This window comes from Panthera onca, chromosome D3 (assembly GCF_046562875.1).
Source record: "Panthera onca isolate mPanOnc1 chromosome D3, mPanOnc1 haplotype 2, whole genome shotgun sequence".
NCBI lineage: Eukaryota > Metazoa > Chordata > Mammalia > Carnivora > Felidae > Panthera > Panthera onca.
In genome coordinates, this window is record NC_138350.1 from 68,177,883 (window position 1) to 68,201,421 (window position 23,539).

At 41.3% G+C, this 23,539-nt stretch overlaps 1 protein-coding gene and 1 long non-coding RNA gene across 10 annotated transcripts in view; both read right to left on the reverse strand.

Moving 5' to 3' along the window:
- DYM (dymeclin) overlaps positions 1-23,539 on the reverse strand; it is a 352,663-nt gene that overhangs the window by 168,002 nt on the left and 161,122 nt on the right. For all 9 annotated transcript variants that reach the window (XM_078435252.2, XM_078435253.2, XM_078435255.2 and 6 more), the window contains 2 exons: positions 22,310-22,423; positions 20,810-20,904 (listed from right to left, as the gene is read on the reverse strand). In XM_078435252.2, coding sequence (XP_078291378.1) covers positions 20,810-20,904; positions 22,310-22,423 — 209 coding nt within the window. The remainder of the gene's footprint in view (positions 1-20,809; positions 20,905-22,309; positions 22,424-23,539) is intronic.
- LOC132665065 (uncharacterized) lies at positions 10,779-15,280 on the reverse strand. The gene is made up of 2 exons (XR_009603947.3): positions 11,872-15,280; positions 10,779-11,156 (listed from the first exon to the last, which is right to left on the reverse strand). It is a non-coding gene; the product is annotated as an uncharacterized LOC132665065 (long non-coding RNA).

Sequence of the window (23,539 nt, forward strand, 5' to 3'; positions counted from 1 at the left end):
GTCTGGTTCCTCTAAACCAAGTGGCCTCTCTGATGACACACGCAGCCCCTCAACTGCCTCACGCTGTATTAGCACACCTAGAGCTGAAAGATTACTAGAAAAACCTTACTCAGAGTCTACAGACTGCAGCACTAACCGGTCTGCCTTGAAGAGAGCCACCTTCACCAAAAATTGATAGTGCCTGTATCTGATCTTAGTTCCGCTGACTCGAAAAGTAAGGAAGGCTGCAGACCAGAAAACTTCAGAAGCAAACATTCACTGATATGAAAACTTCTTCTATAGTAACAGGCAGTTCTATATGCTTTCCAAAATTCTGCCTCCTTGCCGGCCCATTGATGTATTTTAGTCACACGTGTGATTTTGCTTTCCCCTGTACCTTTACCTGTTGAAATGTTATTCGCCCTTCTAAGGTCTCAGTTAAATGCTGTGTACTTCATGAAGTATTCCATTTTATGCTAGGTTAGAATTACTCCCCCCTTTCTTCTATGTACCTAACAGCATTTTATAAAACTTCTCACTTGCTGTCTTATATTATAGTCGGCCATGTAGAAATTCGACTGAATTGAAACTGCATTTCTTATTCCTATACTGTATTTTCACATTTCCTTTCAGGAGAAAAGATACTTAGATGCTATAGGAATGAAGGACCTATATTATGCAAAAATGGATGGGCTGGTTATATACTGTGTTTCTGGTTGGAATTCAAGACAATACCCAAAAAGGTACTTTTAAGAAAACAGCTGGATTAAAAAACACATCCACCGTAGCTTTACAAAATTGCTTACCTTACTCCAAGTGTCACGTGAGTAGCAACATTTTTATTCATTCCAAAAATATTTACTAAAACCCACTCTGTAAAAACACTGCGCCAGGCACACAAGAGTAGAAAGACAAGCCAAGGCTAGATGCTCTTCGAGTCAAGCTACACTTATTCAAGAATTTCTCTTCCATCTGCTCCTAAGGGCCTTTAACTTGCCAGAAAGCCCTGTCGTCCCGCTCCCGTGGCCCGGTGGCTGTGCTCCTGAAATCCTCTCTAGTTTCTTGCTTTCCAGGGATTAGAAAAATGCACTTGGGAAGAGACGGGGTGCTCCCTGCCCTCCAGTGACCCACTCCCTTCCTGACAGACTCTCAGCGAGCACGCGCTGCCACCTCTACTGCTGCGAAGTGGGGTCACACGACTAAGTTCTGGCTTTACCAGCTGTAAGTATTTCGTGGCGGCTTCTGGGAACCTTTCTTAAGAGTCACCTGGTGCCTTGTCTTGCTTTTTGCTCTTTGTCTCCTCTTCTTATCCGGTGGCTTGAACTCGGATGCTGACTGGGACCATAACAACAAAGGTCAGACCCTAGGGGTGGTGGAGGTACACCAAAAGGAATTTACCCAAAGATGTCCATGCCCTAATCCCTGGAATCAGTGAATGTTACAAGTCAAGAGGGGACTGGCAGATGTAACTAGGATTACAGATCTCAAAATAGGGAGATAATCCTGAACTATCCAGATGTGCACAAACTAATCATATGAACCCTTTAAAGCACAGAACTCTCTCTGGCTAGAGTCAGAAAGGTGTGGGAAAAGGATAAATCAGAGTGATTCGAAGCATGAAAATCATCTAATGTGCCACTGGCTTTTAAGATGTAGGAACCCATGGGCAAGGACCAGAGAGAGGCTTCTAGAAGCAAAGGGAAGGCCCCAGCTGAGTGCCAGAAAGGTATAAAGAACCTCAAAGAACTGAATTTTCCCAACAACAGGGAATCTCGAAGGAGATTCTTCCCAGAGCCTTCTGGTAATATCTCTGCAGGCCAAAAACTGGGTTTCAGCCTTGTGAAGCCTGGAGCAGACCCCAGCTGAGCCATGTCAGACTTCTGATCCACAGAACTATGGGATAATACATTTGTGTTAGTTTAGGCAGTTGAGTTGATGGTCATTTGTTTTAGCAGCTAAAGGAAACTAATACTTACTGGAGCAGAACCTTCAACAGACCTTGAAGGCGTGCTCTGGACTTCTACTGGGAGAAAAATAAAATTCTTCTTTAAACTAGTAGGATTGTCAGTTTTTTCAGTTACTCACAGTTGAACCTAAATCTGACTGATACACTTGATGAAATCCTTTCAACACAGCACGGTATCATTACCAACATCTGAAGAACAGCGGAGACAAGTAAAATATTAGTTCCCCCAATTTTAAGAAAGTCTTTTAAAAATGGCTTAAGTTTGCATCACTGCCAGTGTCCGGACCAGTCAGGGTTAGGAATTACTTACTGGCTACAATAACGTCAGTATACATCAGCAAAATAGGTACAAATGGTTTGGCAGAAAAGAAAAGCACAATTTTGAGTAAGTACTACATGTCACTGGGAACGAAAAAAATAGGTATCTTAAAGCCTAAAATTTTCCAAATATATGGAAATAATCCATCTCATAATGGCAATATAAAGACATAATACTATCAAATCCTCATGCTACCCTTTTTTCTTCATAAGGAATAAAAGACTTCTGCAAACAAAATTTGCTTAAGCTATTCAATCTTCATTTTAACATGAAACACTTGACTTCTAGACATGTAAGGTATAATAACACGTGTGTCCAATATTTGATAATTTAGTTAAACATTTTGTTTTGTTCTAGAATGTTTTATTCACCTTTCAGGTGTCACTTTTGGATAATCTAAAAATTAAAACCTTTTAACAACTATCAGAAAGCACTTCTAGTTCTCCCTTTAAGTGAGGGTGGTCCGTGAAATATCTGTTAACACGTAAATGAAAATACACAGCTACTCTCAGTCATGTTATTTGTATTTCAGAACTGCTTCAATTTGATCAAGTATGCCCTACTTTAAGAAAATATGTGGAAAAAAGAAATTGCTTTCTAAACGATAAGACTCAGGAATGGAAACAGAAATGAATTCTAAGGGCTAATTAACAATGAATAAGAAATGAAAATTTTAAAAAAAGTAATGACATAAGTAGGTGGGGAAATGTGAATTGACTACCCCAAAGGGCAACTACTAAGGGCCAAACCTGAAGAACTCCCTGCCGCTGAGGCAGTGGGTGAACACAGCTATAAACCCATGTACACCCAGTAGGGTCAGATCAGTCCAATCAGGTCTTCTCTTTGTGAATATCACTTATCAAGGTGAACAGAGGAATGGTCAGCCCTTTGACTTTGCTCTGCCTAGGAAGACTCAGACGAGATCAGGTGCATTCAGGGTGGTGTAGCTGTAGACCCCCCAGGAAGACTCGGAAACAATTTTCCCTGCTACCTAATGAAACACAAGACACACCTGAGATTTGGGACCAGTAGCAAGGGATTCGCCTCCTTGAAGAGAATTCTCCTGCGGCGGCTCACTCAGGATATCCTCATCCTAAATTTTATCAAGCAAATTATCCATAAGAGTCTTCTGCTTGTAACCCCAGAGATCACTCTGGAGGACAGTACCAAAAGGTACTTAAAGGTACTTAAAGGACAGTACCAAAAGGTACATAAGCTACAAACAAATGCTTATGAGGGATTTTGAGGCTCATTAACAATGAACAGTAATGGTCACTCAGAACCAAGTCTACCCTTTTTTCCCCATGCTCTATATTTGGAGAAAAGGAGTGTTGGCTAATACTTAAGTATGCTGAACACTGTTCTAAATGGTTTTCATATTTTTACTGACTCCTCACAATAACCCTACAGAATAGGAACTATTATTATCCACATTTTATTTAACTTGCCCAAGGTCACACAGCTAGCTAGAGGCAGAGGTGGGTCTCACTCCAGTGTATACTTACCACTGACTTTCACATACTGACTCTCATGCATGCACAAGAATTTTCTTTCCAGAGCTGTATGTGTAATAATGTGCAAACAACTTAAATGTCCAAATACATGACATGTATTTTATTGGATAAATCAAATGATATTATGAAACTCTCCCAACACAGGTGAGGCGAACATACACAAAAGCGCTTACAAAACTATGTATGCTATAGTCTGTTTTTTGGAAAACATGTACATGTATATGAATAAAAAATGATCTGGAGTATTACATACTAAGGCATTACTCTAAGGATTACTCACAAGTGGGAACTATGGCTGTCTTCAGACTTGTCTATATTTTTGTAATGAGTCTGTGTTGCTTTTGGTTTTTAACTGTACTATTTTTGCATAATCATCTATTGTGCAAATATTATTTATGTGCCAGGCATTGTTATAGGTACTTGAGAGACTTTCGTGAGTACAAAGATCCCCGTTTCTCTGGTGCTTGTGTAGTAAGAGAAGAGAAACACAGGGCAGTGAAAAGTCTTGCTCTGCAGACTCCATTTTAATCAGTTTATTATGTACCCTTCCACAGTTTTCCCAAGTAAATAAGAACAAACACAAATATATATTATTTATCCTGCTTACAATAATCATATTCTCCACATTATTGTTTTGTGCCTGGCTTTCTTCACATATCTCTGAGAGCCTTCTATCAGTAACTTTACTTTTTCTTGTAGCTACCCATTGTCTACTATATCAGTGTATTATATTTATTTAAATAGGCCTCTATTGATGGGTCCTTGAGGCGCTTCTAACCTTTTGCTAATATATAAAAAATACTGCCAAAATAAATTAGTACATTGTCATTTTGCACAGATACGGGCATGACTGTTGGGTCAAGGAATAATGTATTTGGAATTTAGATAGAAATTGCCACCCTGTTCTTCAAAGGAGTTGTACCAATGTATACTCCCACGGGCAAAGTTTGAGAATGTCTGTATATAACTACACAAGCAGCCTTTTCTGATCTGAAAGGTAAATATGTAATCTCAGGTAAGTTTTAAATTGCACTTTTCTCATTAAATGGAGCATTTTTAAATCTATTTAAGGGCTATATGATTCCCTCTGGAGTAACTTCAAAAATCCTAAATTTTGTGAATATGTGATCTTTAGGCAAACTGGTTACACCTTTAGGGTGTCTAGAGGCAGCTATGGGCCTGGCTTGAATTCACTTAGGTATTATTTTTCCTCTTTTGAGAAAGTGTCAGGAAAGTGAACAGGCAGGATTAGGCTATGAGGATAATGACTGTGTCTTATTAGTTCCTCTAAGCCTAGCACAGGGCCTGGTACACCCTAGGTGTCCAATTTGCTAAGGAAAAAAAAAAAAGAAAAGGAAGAGAAGAGAAGAGAGAAAAGAAAAGAAAAGAAAAGAAAAGAAAAGGCACCAAGAAAATGTTTTCTTTGGAAGTTTATAGCACAACAGCACCACCAAGGGGAGCTTTAGCTAAAGCATCCCCCCCCCCCCCCCACCCCCTCACATCAAATTTCCAGATCTCTAAGCCACAGCAAACACATGATAGAATTGCAGACAGTATGACTGCTGTATAAATGCTACTTCCAAAGTGTCTCTGAGTTCCACCCTCCAGATATAATGTTCCCCTTTAACCTCCCTTTACAGAACTTCTGCGGCTGCCATTGTCAGTCACACTGCCCCAGGATAACACAGCTCTACATTTTCTCAGCCCAAAGGTAAGATCAGGCCAATATCAACTGCTCAGTGACTAGATCAAGTGCAGTAACATGAGCCTTCAGAGGACAGGAACTCTGCCCACTTGTTCTAAGTAGAGAAGACACCGTTGCTAGAAAGTGGGCATTTCCTTCTCAACAAATGAAACTGAATACAGGCAGAAGTCAGGGGAGAGAACTTCTACGTCAAATGTAGATTAAACAAACAAACAAAATACAAAGATGGCATCTGAATGGATTCAGCTGAATTTTCTATTTTGAAAAGAAATCCAGACATTTATCTTAAGCCTAGAATTGAAGGATGGAAGTAGCCATTCATTTTCGCAGCTACACTGGGAATAATTTCTAACAGTCCCGTGACAGGCAGTGTCCAAAGATGGCTACAAAGGAACCAAGACCCCCAGTGTTTATGTCCTTCCGTGGTCCCCTCATTTTGAATCTGGGCTGGTCCTGTGACCTGCTTTTGATAGATAAAATGTGGTAAGAGTGATGTTCTGGGATAGATGAGCTAGGTCCACTTCTGTTACTCTTGGGACCCTTCCCCCTCCCCCCACCTTTTTAAAATTTGTAGTCGACATAAATATTCCGTTAGTTCCAGAGGTACAACACAGTGCTTTGATCTCTATGTCGCGGTTCGTCTTGGGCACTTGTGAGAAGACCAAGCTTCATGGACAGGCCACGTGGAAAAGAATGAGATGTTCTAGTCCACATTTCAACAGCCCTCCCAGCTAACAGCTGACATCGACCACCAGTCACGAGACTGGGCCACACTAGACATCTAACCCAGATGCTGTCTGACTCCAAGCACATAAGAGACTTCACGCGAGTATCACTCAGCTAAGCAATCAATCCACAGCACTGCGAGAGATAATTAGTAACCAGTGTTTTAAGCAACTAAGTTTTGGGGTGGATTTGTTACACAGGAATAAATAACCGGAACTATTTTCTAGCCACACCCAGGCAAGGGGAGCAACAAACTTACAGGACAATTTAGCACAGTAACATTCCCAGTTTATGACTTTTAAAGACAGAGACCATGCGCTCTCTTATAGGGAATAAACATGATTTATGTATTCTGTGTTATCCCCCTTCCCTTCCAACCCCTTGATAACTATGTTCTCAATAAATATTTATTAAATGGAAGCATGAATAATACAAACATAGCTAACTATTGATTATATTGATGGAAGGAAGTAAGGGTATAATTAATTCAGAAATGGTAGATATTTCAAAGTATATACAAGGAACTCTGCAATACAGACATGTACAGATGCACTATCTCTACCCCATCCTCTGAAAGGGCATTAAAACAATGGCTTTCAACTTATCTCAGGGCCCCTTTAGACTTCTAAAAAATTACTGAAGACCCCAAAAAACTTTTTGTATGCGGATTATACATATAAACATTAACTACAATGAAAATAAAAATGAGAAAAATAAAAATTCATTTAAATATAACACATTACACGTTAATATAAACAAAAAATAACCCCTTTTGAAAACAAAATGTCTGAAGAGTAACTTTATTTTCTATTTCTGAAAAATCCTTTTACTGTCCGGTGTAACAGAAAACAGATCCTCACTCCTACTTCTTAAGTCAATCCTGTTTTAGTTGAAGCATATTAAAATGCAGCTTCCTAATATATGTACTTAGAAAAGAGAGGACCATCTTGGGGCGCCGTGGGTGGCTTAGTTGGTTAAGTGTCCAACTTTGGCTCAGGTCATGATCTCACGGTTTGTGAGTTTGAGCCCCACGTCGGGCTCTGTGCTAACAGCTCGGAGCCTGGAGCCTGCTTCGGATTCTGTGTCTCCCTCTCTCTGCCCCTCCCCCGCTCACACTTTGTCTCTATCTCAAAAATAAATAAAAACATTAAAAAAAAATTTTTTTTAAAGGGCGGACCATTTTAATGCCCTTTCCAGAAGACTGTAGATATTCTACTTTGACACTACAATAAAATTCAAATGGTAGTTTCTTAAAAGATTAAAGTATGGAATCGGAAGCAATAATGAAAAATTTTTTGAGTCTTTTGCATTAAGATCCGTTGGTCTATTTTGTACTTTCAATGAATCTTTTTACCGATGCTTCATTTTGTAACTGCATGCTTTGGTCACTTGAAAAATATCGGTTTGCTGAGTCATACAGATCTTCCAAATGTTGATACATTTCATCACACAATAGCCCAAATTCCCAAACTTACCATCATCTTCGATCGCATCACAAAGTCTTTAATTATTGGGAAGCTGTTGAACTCATGGTGCCAATAGGAGTTTTTTACAATTCTAATTTTTGCTTCTAAGTTCCAATTTTATGGTTGGCAACCAACACTAGAGGCTGTTTTCTTCGAAGTGATGGGCTCATTTTATTCATCTCTGCAAAAATGTCTGCCAAGTCTAAACAATCAGATTGTCACTCATTCTTCACCAGAGAAGTGGTATCGCATCAGAAAAGTGGCTAGTTGAGTTCACAGCTCAATCCTCTGTGTGCCTTCCACAAGACTGCGGCTCAGTACGTAGAAGTGCTCGTGTGAGCCGGTTTCATCACACACGGTGCTTCGCAGACATGTATCCAGAGGTCAAAATGTATTGCAACTGATCATTTTTACTGGCTCATCAAGGACATTCTGAAGTAAACGTGGCTGTCCCCCACCCCTCACTCCAAGTGTGTGCTTGTAGAAAACACAGTGAGTACTACGACAACCCAGCACCACTGCCTTGACTTATGTTTTACCCCAATTTGCTTCTGTAATTTTGGTTCAAAGGACAGCACAGAGGAAACGCCAAATGACATTCGAAAAGCAGCTCCCACTGCAGGGAACCCATGCGGTCTGTGGGCCGCACTTTGGGAACCTCTGCGTTGGTGTGATTCCCCAAACTCTACACGGTGGACACCACTCACTCACAACACAGAGTCTGACGGTAATGTGGTTGACACCTGTCTGTCCTTCCCAGTACTTATCAACGTCAGGTCTGCCACAAAGAGAAGAACCAACACTTCTGGGCTCAGGTCACACCTGGATTCCAATCTCAGCTCCGCCACGCTGGGCAGGAGGAAAGGTATGTCGCATCCATCTCCGACGATGGGCAGTATCTGACACGTGGCAGACATATAGAAAATACTTGATAAATGAGGACATGATCCCTAAGTACCTACCGTTGTTCTAAAACGATTTAAATATTGTGAAGAAAAGATTATTAGAAGCAGTTACTCTCATTTCTCAGAAGGTATGTTTAGAATCCCAGCAACTGAGTGATTCTAAATGGGAAATTTACGATGACGTGAAGGTCTGAAGGTCTTTTATCATCTTATCTGTTAAGGTACCATTATTACGCTCACATCAGGGAGTAAATACAGAGCTGTGTACACTTCTGAACCCAGGACTGAGATCACGAAAGTTTATTAAATAATGTATAATACTGTAATATATATTAATGTGTAATATTCTATGATCTTCATGTTTGACTAATAAAGGCTAAGAAAACAGGCACATTTTAGATGGGAAAACAGCACTAATAGCAATGTCATATCGGGTTCCTACAGAGGTTTGTCTTAGGTCTGTGGTCCTCAAACCCAGAACACCCCTCAGATCTTTTTCAAACAGGGTTCCTGAAAAAGTGTAATTTTGTCATCAATTAACTCCTCTCCTACGTGTTTAGAAAGGTTTTGGCTACGTGCCATCCTTGGGGAAAATGGCCACTCATCCTGTTCTCCACAGGGAGGCTCGCTCGTGGGACCCCAAATGACAAAGCGTGCTAGGGGACGCAAGGTGTCTGAGACCCCACAATTCCCCCTCAAATCTCAGTCAGCAACTACTAAATGGCTGTCAATGGTTTTCTTTAAAAAAACAAGGGGATCACGTGCTTAAAAAGGTTGAAAACAACTTGCCCAAGGCAGGATATAGTATTAAATGTCTCGTACGCCAATTATTCACACGTTTTTAGTTTCAAACTTCATTTTTAAGAAGCACTTGGCAGTGGAATGTGGTACAGTATGGTGGATGGAGGACAGATGAAGGTTTCAATCCCAACATTGTCACTGTCTGGCAACGGGACCTTAGATAAATTACTCCTCTGAGATTTCGTTTCTTCACCGTAAACTGGAAATAGCGACACCCGTATCATCAGATAACACAAAGAGCCCTGCAGAGGGCCCAGTGTGTAGCGTATGGCAGATACCGGCTGTACAAAAACCCCAAGACGGTAGTCCATATGGCACGCTGTTTCTACCTCACCTATCGCCAGTAGATTTTAACTTTATTTTAATCCAACTAAGCCGTAAGAATTTCACTGAGCCACCAGGAACACGACATAGTGCTGTCTGTCCTCTAACCAGGAAGATTTTTCCCTCTGAGAAGTACATGGTGGCCATTCCAAGTGTTTTACATGTAATAACTCACTTATTCCTCCCAATAGCACTGGGAGGAATATCCCCGCTTGTAAGTGAGGAAACTGAGGCATATGAGACAAATGAACAATGGTGACTGCTCCGAGTACTGGTGAATGTCTGCGACAGGGAGTGCCTTCCTACCTTTCCAGCGGCTACCATTTCTCATCTCCATTTTCCCTCCACACCCACCCACCCCACCCCCTCCCCACCACCTCACCCCCTCCCCACCACCTCCCCACCGGAAGCGGTCTCTCCTCCCTTGCATGGCCTCGTTTGGGCTCCATCCGATTCTGCATGCACGACACTGGCCACGAGAGTCATTTTCAATCACTGAGCCTTCTGTATACTCCTATTTCTCCTGTTACCACCACCCTTGTCTATCTTGGCTGGAAAAGGTGCTTTTTACAAAGTCTGTGAAGTGTATGCAATTCATCAAAAGAAAAATGCTTTCTAAGTCACTTTATTTCTCTTACCTGACCTTAGCATTTTATAACATATCAGGGATCACAGTTATGTTAAAAAAAAAAAAAAAAAAAAGAGGAAGAAGAAAAGAGAGAGAGAGAATACATGCACATAAATGCATGCCTTTTTTCTCTCTTTTGTTCTGGGAAGAACACGAGGCAAGGAGCTGGGAGATGTGCTTTCTACGTCGGCCTCTGTAGCAATGTCCACTTGGACTAGTCACATAACAAATCTAGGTCTCAATATTTCCAGGTGTAAAACGTGCAAACTAGTCCCAGATGCTCTTTAAAGGTCCTTCCAAACCTAAAATTTCGTAATTTGTGTTTAAAACCAAGATATTCTTGCTTATGTCAAAGCCACTCAGAAACAAGGCTTTAAGGGTTGTGCCAACGACACTGACACGTGAGTGGGAAATTCATTATAACACATGACAAAGCCGAGACTAGTGAGGCCATTCAATCCTTTCTTACTTTTTCTAAGATACATAAATCCAACACATTAGCAAGTGACACACGAAACCCAGAGTAGCAGCGACTAGCTACCTTAATGACACAATGACAGGTTTTTCCAATTGGCAACAGAAACATGTAACTCAGTGAAGACTGCAGGGACACAATTTCCCATGAGTCTCTCGAGTTTTTGCACATCTTGAAAGCAGAGGCAGTGATGGTCTCATGCTCTGGACTATCTTTCCATGGGCGTCTGCAGAGTGAACAGACGTGGAAGGTGAAGACGGCGTCTCCCTCTAGAGTAGAGGGCAGTTTGTTTGCTATCAAATACATTAAAGAGGCCTCCATGCAAAGACTGGGCAGGTTGCTTGAATCCTATAGGAAAAGATCAGAGTTTTCTAAGCTCAGAGTTCCTCTTCTGTAATGCAGCCCACGGCGTGTACAGATGCCCCCTGTTGTGTCGTGCTCTGGACACATGAGGAACCACACACAAAAATGATATTCTGGCTCCTCCCACTGGTGTGGTTAAGAGACTGTCCTTTGTCTCTGACCCAAGAATACTGAGTCTCTACCGAGACCCATGAAACTGTGGAATCTAATCTGTCAGCTTGAAAGTTGGGTAAAAATCTCAGATCCTTTATAGTAGACAGGAATAGGGGCTTAATAATTCATGGCTAAAGGACAAAGTGTGAACCCTCTCCATTACCTCTACAATATGACTAGAACATTCTATAAAGTTCCATGCACGTTATTTTAAGGCTTAATGTCCCATGTGACAATTCTGCTTAGAAAAATCTGTACTTATAAGAAATAAAAATTCAGGTAAGTGTGTCCCATGCTACTTTAAAAGTTGGTATTTTGAGTGGGTGAGCAATCTAAACTAAAATTAAACCAATTGTGAAGTTTTCACATGTCCCATCAAATCTACACAGATACACTTATTGTTAAAAACTAGCAGTCTCTGAATGGTTAGAAATTTTCTATTGAAAACACAGGTTTTCAACTGGGAGCTAAGTACTCTCAATGTAACTTAAGAAAGGGCTAAACTAAAAAGCAAACCATGTCTGATTTTCCCGCAAAATTTAGTTACCTTCAAAGTACCATTAACTGTAGGAAGTGCAAGAAGCCAGATTTTATGGCAAAATATTTTTCCTTCCTTTCTTGGTTGTTATGCCAAGATCAGACAAGGATCGGCAAAGTCCAAAGCAACTGGGAAGCTGCGAGTACTGCATTGCCTAGGCGTCAGGCAAAAACAAGTTAATTCTCTCCTCTAAAATAAACCATGTAAATCTAACAGAAGTATTTAAACTGCAAAACCATTGCTCAGACCTTCTACCAATCTAAAATAAGACATATTATTTAAAACTATATTCAATGACGTTTTCATTTGGTGACATATTTGGGATATATGGGCAATTTGATGATCCTTTGGGCAAGGAAATCAGAATCCAGGAGTATTAACAGAGAGCAAGAAATTTTTTTGTAGGGATGTTATCTAGATTTATTTTTAGATTAAAATTATTTCAAAAATGTCACAAAACTGTTAAAAGAGACAGCTGCTAAAGACTTGGCAAGCCATTAATGAGTCTCACCACACTTGCACGAGGCATACATACGTCATCAGAAAACACATCTTACCAGGATTTCAGAAACAGAGTTGAACTTTGTTATAATCCTTAATGTCACAGAATTCCTTCCCTAAAGAAATACTTTCCTGAATACAGTGATATCAGGTAACGATACAGATTGCAACTGAATTATTAGAGATTTAAAAAATAAAACCAACATGAGTATAACACTGAATTTCTAGATACAAGGAATGGCCTTCATCTGAAATTAAAATGTGAAATATCTAAAATTAAAGAGAATTTCAGTAGTAGCAGGTCTACAGCAAAAGCCTGATAAGTACTTACTGAATTAAAAATAAATTCTAATGTCAAGGATTAAGTGGAATACATAAAAAATATTAGAATTGTAGGCTGAATGATGCACAGTTCTTGTCCTCATTCCGAAGGTCATCTTGCAGGATAATATCCACGCACCATGTACAGCAGGGCCTCAACACATCCATACCTTTCTCAACTAGCAAGTTTAAGAACAAAAGAAAAGACCTTCCAGTCTTTGCAACTGTAATTCTAGGTACTTAGCTATATTATCGGGAGAAAGCTGAAATGAGGGGGGAATGGAATGATCAATTAGAGCTTGGTCACCTTCCATGGCAGAGAACCATCTGTTCAAGAAAACCTCCATAGCTTGGATATGTGAATTACCCTCAGAAATAATGCTTTCCCCCCGCCCCCTCTCTGCCAGTGCAGTGGAATGAACCTGGGCTTTTAATCTGGACACACTTACCAGCTGCGTAGCATCAATACCCTAAGCCTCCACACTTTTACTAGTCTTAAATGCAACAAAAAGGAAACTAGCAGAGAGATATTGAAGGTGATAGGTGTAAATTTATCATCGAATGGGCCTTATTTTAAAAATAAGACAGTATTGCTGAAATACCATAACCAAGAGAAATAACCAGATATATCACTATATATGGGTATATTTGAGTGTTTTATGTTGCATAATATAAATTCATCCCAACAACAGACCATTTTGCTTCTTAATATTTCCTTGTAGGCTTTCAGTTCAATGTATTGCTTGGCTCAGAAAAAAGAAAAAAATGAAAACTTAATTCATTGGGGACAGAAGTGAGGAAACCTGATGTGGTAAGTTAATACCAGATAATATTATTAAAAGCAAACTGTCTGTCTTTGATTCCATGAACCATCCTGAATGACCTAGTTTTGTCCAAAATACAGGAGCTAACCACTCAGAGTTAAACAACCAACCTGGTTTATGCAGTCTTCAGAAAAATGCTGGATGACTACAATGTCTACTGTTAAATATGCAGAGCGGAACAAGGAAGCTTACATAACTGCCAGTCTGGGCTGGTTAGACAGAGAGAAGGAGAATGTGCAAGAGTCTACATTCATTACTGCTGGCTGTTATCGGTGAGAAAAGGTAAGAGCAAAAATCATGGGTTGAAGCATTTTTAAATTCTTAGATTACTGATTAGATTTTACCAAAAAAACCTCCTTCGTACTACTATTAAATAGTTGTAATTAGGAGCGCCTAGGTGGTTCGGTTGGTGAAACATCCAACTTGGTCTCATGTCATAATCTGACAGTTCATGGGTTCAAGTCCTGTATTGGGCTCTGTGCTGACGGCTCAGGGCCTGGAGCCTGCTTCGGATTCTGTGTCTCCCTCTCTCTCTGCCCCTCCCCTGCTCGTGCTCTGTCTCTTTCTCAAAATAGCAGCACTTTCAACAATAGCCAAAATATGGAAAGAGCCTAAATGTCCATCAACTGACGAATGGATAAAGAAATTGTGGTTTATATACACAATGGAATACTACTTGGCAATGAGAAAGAATGAAATCTGGCCTTTTGTAGCAACATGGATGGAACTGGAGAGTGTTATGCTAAGTGAAATAAGTCAGGCAGAGCAAGACAGATACCATATGTTTTCACTCTTATATGGATCCTGAGAAACTTAACAGAAGACCATGGGGGAGGGGAAGGGGGAAAAAAGTTACAGAGAGGGAAGGAGGCAAAACATAAGAGACTCTTAAAAACTGAGAATAAACTGAGGGTTGGTGGGGGGTGGGAGGGAGGGGAAAGTGGGTGACGGGCATGGAGGAAGGCACCTGTTGGGATGAGCACTGGGTGTTGTATGGAAACCAATTTGACAATAAATGTCATATTAAAAAATAAATAAATAAAACTTCACTTATTAATTCTAAAAAAAGTAAATAAACATTAAAAAAATAGTTGTAAATAAAAATCTAACCTACGTTTTATATTATTTTATTGTCAAGAGGTTTGGAAGACCAGAAAGCTTCCAACAAAACTCTGCACTGTCATCAACTTCCCTGGCTCCAAGCAGCAGCAGGTATGTGCAAAATGCAGCTAGAGACAAATCAATTTACATAAAGTTTCAGAAAGATGGCTGCCAGAACTAAGCTTAAAATGTCAGATGTCAGTCCACCTTCTAAGAATCGGTCGGTAAGTACTTATTAAAAGTCTACAGTGTGCTTCATGAGAGCGACTCTCTGTACACTAGTGCAAAGAAATGTAGCACAAGTCTTTTATTTCCAGTAATTACTACTCTGCTTAGGCAACAAGACTTGCAACCTCAGGTCAGGCCCATGTGTCACAAGTACCTATAATGGTCAGCTCAAGAAGACGCTCCAGTTATCTCTCTCCCACACCCGCCTCTGGGAGAAGCCACATTTTCCAACAGGTAACCTTCTCCTTTTCTGGCCCATTGGCCCCACTCCTGGCCCGGTAAGTAGCTACTGGGCCAGAAACTGGTGGTGACCTGGGACTTCTACGAAGCAATGAATAGGGCCAGCTGGGTTCTTCCTCATTGTAATCTGAACCGGGAAACACGAATTGACTGTGTTAGCAGCAGCTAGGTCTAAAGTAAAAAGACCCAAGAGCTATAGGGGGTGGGGGGAGGCGGGGGGTAGGGGGGTGGGGGGAGGCGGGCCGGGAGGTCTGGCCATTGCAGGAGCAAGGTAAAATGCAACAGAGGGGTAGGAAGCTGGTGGAAAAGGCTCTGCAGAAGGAAGAGGTGATAAAAAGTGAAAAAGCCTCAACTTTTTTCCAGGGCTAGACACAGAAGTGCAGCTGTGAAAGAGCAAGGAACTACAATGATTCAGCGAAGTCAGAGCAGCAGGCACCTGCCAATATATCACAGGTTGTAACAGAAGACAGAGGGCAAATGGCAGGACCCCGATTATTTCCCATAAGGCAAAGTTCCTCAGCCTCGGCACCACTGAGATTCTGGGCGGGACAATTCTTTGTTGTACTGTGTATTATAGGATATTTAGCAATATCGCTGGCCTCTACCCACTAGATGTCAGTAGCAACCTCCTCCCCAGTTGCAACAACCAAAAAAAAAAAAAAAAAAAAAACCAAATAAAACAACAACAACAAAAAACCCCACAAAAACAATGAAAAAACGAAACCTTATTCCAGACACTGCCAAAATCACTCAAAGCTGAGAGCCACCGCTTTGAGGAAGTTGAACTGTAACCTCCTGGCGAAGGGAAGCTACTGACTAACTTGAAGCCTAAGGAGCAGTGTGTTGAGATACGCCTTCAAACGGAAGCAGCAGAGCCAAAGCCTATGGGCAGGGCAGGTGAGGAGGCAAAGGATCAGGCAGGCTAATGACACCGTGTGGTTCAAGATGGTGAACCTGTGAACCAAGGCAGTACTGGCGGAGACAGGACATGGGGCAGGAGTGTGAGCTTCAACGGCAGAGTAAGACAGAACTCCGGGGCCCAAATGGATATAGCATTTAAAGAAAAGGGAGAAATGATGGAGAATTACTTGGCAACTTAGGCGGTTAGGGTGAGGGCGATTGCCTGGTACAGGGAATTTACAAGGAAGAGCGGGTTTGAAAGAGCAGGAGTTCGGCTCCAACTGAGCTTAAGGTGAGCTTTTATTAAGTTTTAAACTTAATAAAAGTTTGAGGTGAGTGTGGGATACATCCAGGGAGTGACGTTAGTAGAGTAAGTGTTCGGCCAGTCAACACTTATAGAGAGTGCATGTTATGTGCCAGGCCTTTTGCAAATATGAACTCACTTAACCCTCACCACATCCCCTGAAATAACAACTACTGTCACCCATCTTACAATGGGGAAGCTGTTACATAGAGAAGTTAAGTAACTTCTCCACGGTTCCAGAACTAGTACGTTTCAGAGCGGGGATCCCAAACTCAGAGTCTATGCTCTTACCCACTATACTGTACTGCCTGCCTCAGAAAAAATGGAGCGATCAGAACCGTGAATTTGGATGGTTTTCCGTACACAAGTGCATGGTAGGTGAAGTCACAGGCATGTCTGTGAACTCCTAGGGACAATGAGCAAAGAGAGAAGAAAAAAATAACGTAGCATGAAATACTGGAGAAAAGTATGTATTAAGCCAAAGGTGAAGGCAAAGCCAGAGGAAGGAGCCAGTGGGGGGTGGTGGCAAGTTGGGAAGGTCTTAAGGGCAGGAAGTAACTAATGATGCCTTTGTAACCCACAATTCCCTGCATATATTCTATTCTTTTCTGGGTCTATAATCTACTCTTTATAAATGTTTTTTAAGTGTTTATTTATTTTTGAGAGAGAGTGCACATATGCACAAGCAGGGGAGGGGCAGAGAGAGAAGGAGAGAGAGAATCCCAAGCAGGTTGCACTGCCAGCACAAGCCCGACACAGGGCTCAAACTCAAATCATGAGATCACTGCCTGAGCCCAAATCAAAGATGCTTAACTGACCAAGCCACTCAGGTGCCCCCCTCTTCATAAATGTTTTTAATTGAGTGGTCATGACCATGTCATAATCTCACGGTTCGTGAGTTCGAGCCCCATGTTGGGCTCGTGCTGGCAGTGCAGAGCCTGCTTGAGATTCTCTTTTTGCTCCTCCCCTGCTCTCTCTCTCTTGCTCTCTCTCACTCTCTCAAATAAATAAACTTTAAAAATAAATAAATGTTTTTGAGCTAAGTATAATCCCAAATAATGATCATATCAAATGCCCATGCTTATAGAATATTCAAAAGATTTTATAGTTGAACAAAACTCAAATCATATATGCTTATGAGATTTTTCTAGAATACCAAGAGAGTTTGTGGAAGATACACTGTCATTAAACATGAAACAACAGCACAGACACCATAAGAAATCATTCCTTACACTTATGTCCAGCTAAAAAGGCTTTTAAAAGCTTTACTCACAGCCTACGTCACAGCAATGTAACATGTTACTCTATTTTGCATTTTGTTGAAGATGGCATGAAATATTGGCTCTCCTACGTTTTGCAACTGATAGATACTGTGTGGTCTCTTCCTAAAGCAGGATTTAGAAAATGTGTATATGAAACTGATTACTTCTCACTTGAAGGAGTTACTGAAGCATCTGGTGAATCTTGAGTTGTACTGCTATAATAAATCTGTGTATCTATTATATATAGATCTGCTATAATAAATCTGTGTATTTTGTTATGCATTCCTTATCATACTTGACAATTCCATACCCCGAACACAAATATTTAGTCGAAAAACGAGTTTCCTCAAGATTAAAAAGTTGGCCCCCATTTCCATCTGAAAGTGAGTGTTTTCTACAGGAATAAATTTTGATTTCCAGGTCCAAGCTCAAAGTGCTTTCCAAATGTGAGTGTGCATACAAATCTTTGGGGATCTTGTTAGGCTGAAGACTTTGATTCAGCAGGTCTAAAGCTGGGCTGACACTCACATTTCTAACGGGCTCACTCCTCTCCTGGATGACGACGTCCCGGTCTATACTGGTGACTCACATGTGGCCCTTGAACCTGAAGTGCTGGCAGCATCTGGGAACTTGTTAGAACTGCCCAGGGCCCTCGGTGTGACAAACAAAGCATACCAATATCATCTGCTGAAACTGAGGACTCCAGAAGCTTCTATTCAATTATTTTTTTAAAAATCCACTTACAGCTCATTCATTCACAGTCTCTTTTTTGTTACTGAAGATCAGACCTTCTCCTCTCTCAATTCCTTGCATTATTCCAAACTATGCATCTAAGACCTAAGCACCCTCCAAGGCGGCCCCAGCTGGTTCTTCCAGGCTTTCCTCCTATAATCCCTATACAGGTCCACAACATGCCATCTGAATGGGACTGGTTATTTTCTAAATACAATGCTCTTTATCACAGCCCCTCTTGGTCTGTGTTGTTGTGGTTGGTGCTTTTCCTTATCAGGCCGATCTCTAGAGCCACCTCTCTCGAATCACCTTGCCTGATTTCTCAGTAAGATGTAATTTTCCCTTTCTCTGAACCAACCAGTCACCCTCACCATAGGGATTTGTCTCTCATTCTAAGACATTCTGCTGTACATACGCTGGTCCTCATCTTATCTCAGCTACTGAAGGACAAGCAGGAACCTTCACAACTTATTTCTCCAAATCCAATCACTTTTCTGCTTTATTCATCATAGATAGAAAACTGGGCACAGTGCTTTATCTGCTTTTCCAACTCTTCTACTTAGAAACTGTTTATTTCATCTCACTTGACACCTGTTATCAGAACTCGAAATGTGAACCAGTTCACTTGCCAATTTCATTTTGAACGGGTCAAATGTTGGTGTATCCATTAAGGAAAATGAATCTTGTACTGAAACCTTCATCAAGCCACTATGAAGCTACATACACACACACACACACACACACACACACACACACACACACAAACAGACCTCAAAGCGGCACGACATCATTAAATCTGCCATGCTGCACTAAAGCATAGTAACAAAAAATTACTATTTAGAAGCTAAAGAATCTTCAGAACACCTGGAAGAACCTGAGGTATGAGGAGAAGCTATGTGAGCTTTAAGTCATCAAGTTAGTGTTAGTACAAGGTCAGTCAAACAGACAACCACCTAAGTACAAACCCCCAAATAAGCCAATATAATGTATTAGGACCGGACCTCAACTAACCAGTGAGTCACTGGAAATATCCTTGCTAAATTCTGAGGATAAATATATAATGCTGAGTGACTATTAAAAATGAGGCCAGCTCAGTAAGCGTCTCCAACCAATGGATGGAAAGTAAGATCAGAGTTTAAAAGTGATACAGACTTGTGATTACCACCAATGCCTGGAACACAAGAACTAATCATTAGAATTGCACTGCTCCAAAGGCAAGGTCTAGAGGAAACGATCTGACTTCACTGACTTACATAACAAATGCTCTACTTCAGAGCCTCGAGGACAATCTTGTGCATTCCACCCCAAAGACCAAAAGTACCCACATATATTAAAAATCTCTGCAAATGAGGGGCACCTGGGTGGCTCAGTCGGTTAAGCATCTGACTCTTGGTTTTGGCTCTGGTCAAGATCTCATGGTTCATGAGTTTGAGCCCTGCACTATTAGTGCAAGACTTGCTTGGGATTCTCTCTTTCCCTCTCTCTCTCTCTGCCCCTCCTGTTCTCCCTCTCTCTCTCTCTGCCCCTCCTGTTCTCCCTCTATCTCTCTCAGAATAAATAAATAAACTTAAAATCCATTCATCATTTGTTAATTAGCTTTCCTGCCCTTAAAGACAATGTCTTTGGCAAAGGGTGGAGAGAGGACAGAAAGGACCTTCTGGTGACATTGTGGCAGGCAGAATAATGGTCACTCCCAAAATGTCCACCTGCCGATCCCCCAACCTGTGAATGTGCCAAGGGCACTCTGCAGTTGTGATACAGCCACGGACCTTGAGACGGGTACGTCACCCTGGGTTACCCGGATAGGGCCAAGGCGATCACAAGAATCCTCTGAGTGGAAAAGGGAGGAGGTCAGAGGGATGAGACATAAGAACGACTCAACAACCTAATGCAGCTGGCACGGACAGTGGAGGAAGGGGCCACGAGCCAAGGAAGGCTGGCAGCTTCTAGCAGCTGCAAGAGCCAAGGAAACAGACTTCCTCCTCTAGAGCTGCTGGAGAGGAACGCCACCCGGTAGCATCTTGATTGCAGCCTAGTGAGACCTGTGTTGAGCTTTTAACCTACAGATTAATAAATCTGTGTTGTTTTAAGACATTAATTTGGGGTCATCTGTTACAACAGTCAATAGGAAAGTGATGCAACAGTAAAGTGCTACTGGAGGAATTCTCTAAAACAAACACAGCTACCCTCCCTTAAAAGCGTAATGCGATGCTCTGCAAAATGCTCAGCAAATATGGTTGTGGTCTGCGTTACTAAGAAATATACCTGCTCCTCTGTAAAAAGCTGACATGCAAAGCGTACAACTAAATTTTATAAAAAGACAGAAAAGTAAATACAATTAACTCTGACCAAAAAGTTGGGTAGGAAGACAGCGCAGGATGAGGTATTTTCAACGAAACAAGAAGGTGATAAATACTAGGCAGGAAAGTTTGATATCCCTCGTGGATAACATTAAAAAGGGACCACCATGGTACCCGTTCCGCTGGGTCAGCCAAAAGGCACACCTCAGTATTTCTCGTAAAGCTCATATTTACCTGATGATCCTCTGGGCAGCGTACTGGTGGAGGGAACGAAATTGTGCCGACATGTTTGCCAAGGCGGCCAGACAGTTGGTGTGAAGGTACTTGTCCTGCGAGAAAATAGCAAGGTGAAAACAGACATGGAGTCGTCTCTACACCTGAAGCAAGGTCAACCAGAAGGAAATGTCGACTCAACTGTCACTGATTCTAGAAAGTTCGGGTCCACGATCCCTTTTCTCTAATTCTAAAATCCTTAATAAAGCATTGAAAATTCAAAGCCTTGGGGCGCCCGGGTGGCTCAGTCGGTTGAGCGTCCGACTTCGGCTCAGGTCGTGTTCTCGCGGTCCGTGAGTTCGAGCCCCGCGTCGGGCTCTGGGCTGACAGCTCGGAGCCTGGAGCCTGTTTCAGATCCTGTGTCTCCCTTTTCCTCTCTCCTCCCCCGCTCATGCTGGGTCTCTCTCTTCTCAAAAATAAGTAAACATTAAAAAAAAAAATTCAAAGTTTTTTCATGCCGGTACAAAAGATTACGATGCTACTTATGGTCTTCGTTATCCCTCTCTTGGCGGATACTGAATTATTCCGCTGCAGAAATACTAATGTTTAATTACAGGAACCTAATGGTTCCATACACTGCAGCACTGTAATGTAAGTACTGTAATTAGCTTTCTAAAATCAAAAAATTCTCCATTCTTAACCATACCCGGCTCCTAGAGTTTCACATAAAAGATTATGGGCAAGCATCTACATTAGCCTCATTGAGGGAAATAACTGAACACAATGCAGTAAACCTGACCATTTCTCTGAGCTTTGAATTCCGTATATTCCTTCTCTATAGACCAGAACTGAAACTTGCTCCCAGGCGCTGCAAATACAATCCAGTTGAAGTTTTCCTTTTACTCTTGAAAGTATTCTTTCTACTTTTCTTTCCCATCTGAATTCATAATTCTCTCACACTTTGTATCTTCACACAGTTTGTTGTTGCTTTTATTTTTTTAAGTTTCATTTATTTATTTGAGAGAGACAGAGACAGTTTGAGTGGGAGAGGGGCAGAGACGGGAGGCGGGGTGGTAGAGAGAGAATCCCAAGCAAGCTCCGAGCTGCCAGTGCAGGGCCCGACGTGGGGATCGAACTCACGAAACCGTGAGATCATGACTTGAGCCAACACCAAGAGTCGGACGCTCAACCGACTGAGCCACCCAGGTGCCCCTGTTGTGGCTGCTTTTAAAGGGAAAATTGGTTTTACTGGTTCAGCGAAGGTAAACATTTTTTATCGAAATATGCCCACTGCTCCTTTTGTTTCATGTAAAATATCTCTGTGCAATCTATTAAATATTAAAACACAGACACTATACATGTTATTTCAGGATCATGTAATTCAGTGACTATACGCAGATCTGTATTTTCTGACCATATTTCATGAAAATGTTAGTACTCGAAATATTGAGATCGCTTTAAACTACAGGCCTAATTGTACTATATGCATAACAATTAAAAAAATAGCCACGGAGTACTTACTCTTGTCCTTGTCATGTTGTACTGGATGGTTCTTATTACGACCAGTATCAGGAGACTCCCCAGTGAAATTTCAGTTAAAACCCGTTCTGAATACCAAGTGATATTTTTTAATATCTGTAGTGGGGAAGAGAAGTTTAAGTGAACAGGATTGCTTCCGGAAAAGAGGGATTATCCATGTCTCCAATTTCTGATAAGCCCTGACTTTGCTCTGAACGTGAGTTAGACAGTATATAAAAGTGAACTGTGAGACTTTCAGTTCAAGGTAGTGAAGCAGTGCTGAGGTGTTTACTTCTTCCTTCTTAAACAGAAAAGGAAAGAAAATAGATCTGGAAAACAGAGAATATCATTAATAGACGAAAAGGAGGTATGTTTGGAAGACGATGGCACCAAGTCGAGAGAGAAAACCCAATCAGAGCTCAGCAGTTTGAAAGCGAAAAGAAGAAAACTGAGGAGTCTCTTGAAAAGTAGAGCTGTCCCAACCACCACAGAAAAGCTTCAGACTTGTGTTCAGGAAAGGCCAAGAAACGCAGATAAGCCCAGCTCCGGAACAGACGTGCCGCGTCCTGCTCCGGCTCCTCAGAGCAGGCAACGGTGGCGCTCACCGCCACACCTCAGAAAGCAAGAACTGTTTTCCAGCTCAAGATGGCGCGGTTCCACCGTAGATAGGTGACATGGCGTCAGAGAGAGAGGCAAAAACTGGGCAGTGCAGCAGGTTGGTGATTTGAAAGAAAAAAATTGAAAAAGTTCTCTGAGACAACAGCAATAAAAGGCAAAAAGACAAAAATAAAGTATGAGAGCAAACTGGAGACCTAATATCTACTTAATAGAAGTTCCAAAGGGTACAAGACTAGAAGGAGAACAGAATAATTAGTGACAGGAGAAAATTTTTCTGAGGAAAAAGAAAAAAAAAAAAGACTTTCAACATTCTGAGCAGAAATACTGAAAGAAAGCAAAATTTATTCTGGGAAGACTTCTGAATTTACAGTATGTAATAAAATCCTATTGGCTTCCAGACAGAAGAAACAGGTTATCAGCAAAAGAAAGACAAGCAAACTAACATTAGATTTCTCATCTTCAACACCACCCATCTGCGTAACAAGAGAACGATGTCCATAAATTTTTGAGGAATGGATTATGATTCTAAAATTCTATACCTAGAGAAACCACCACACAAGTATACAGACAAATAAAGACTTATAATTATGCAAAGAATCAACATGAGCCGCCCAT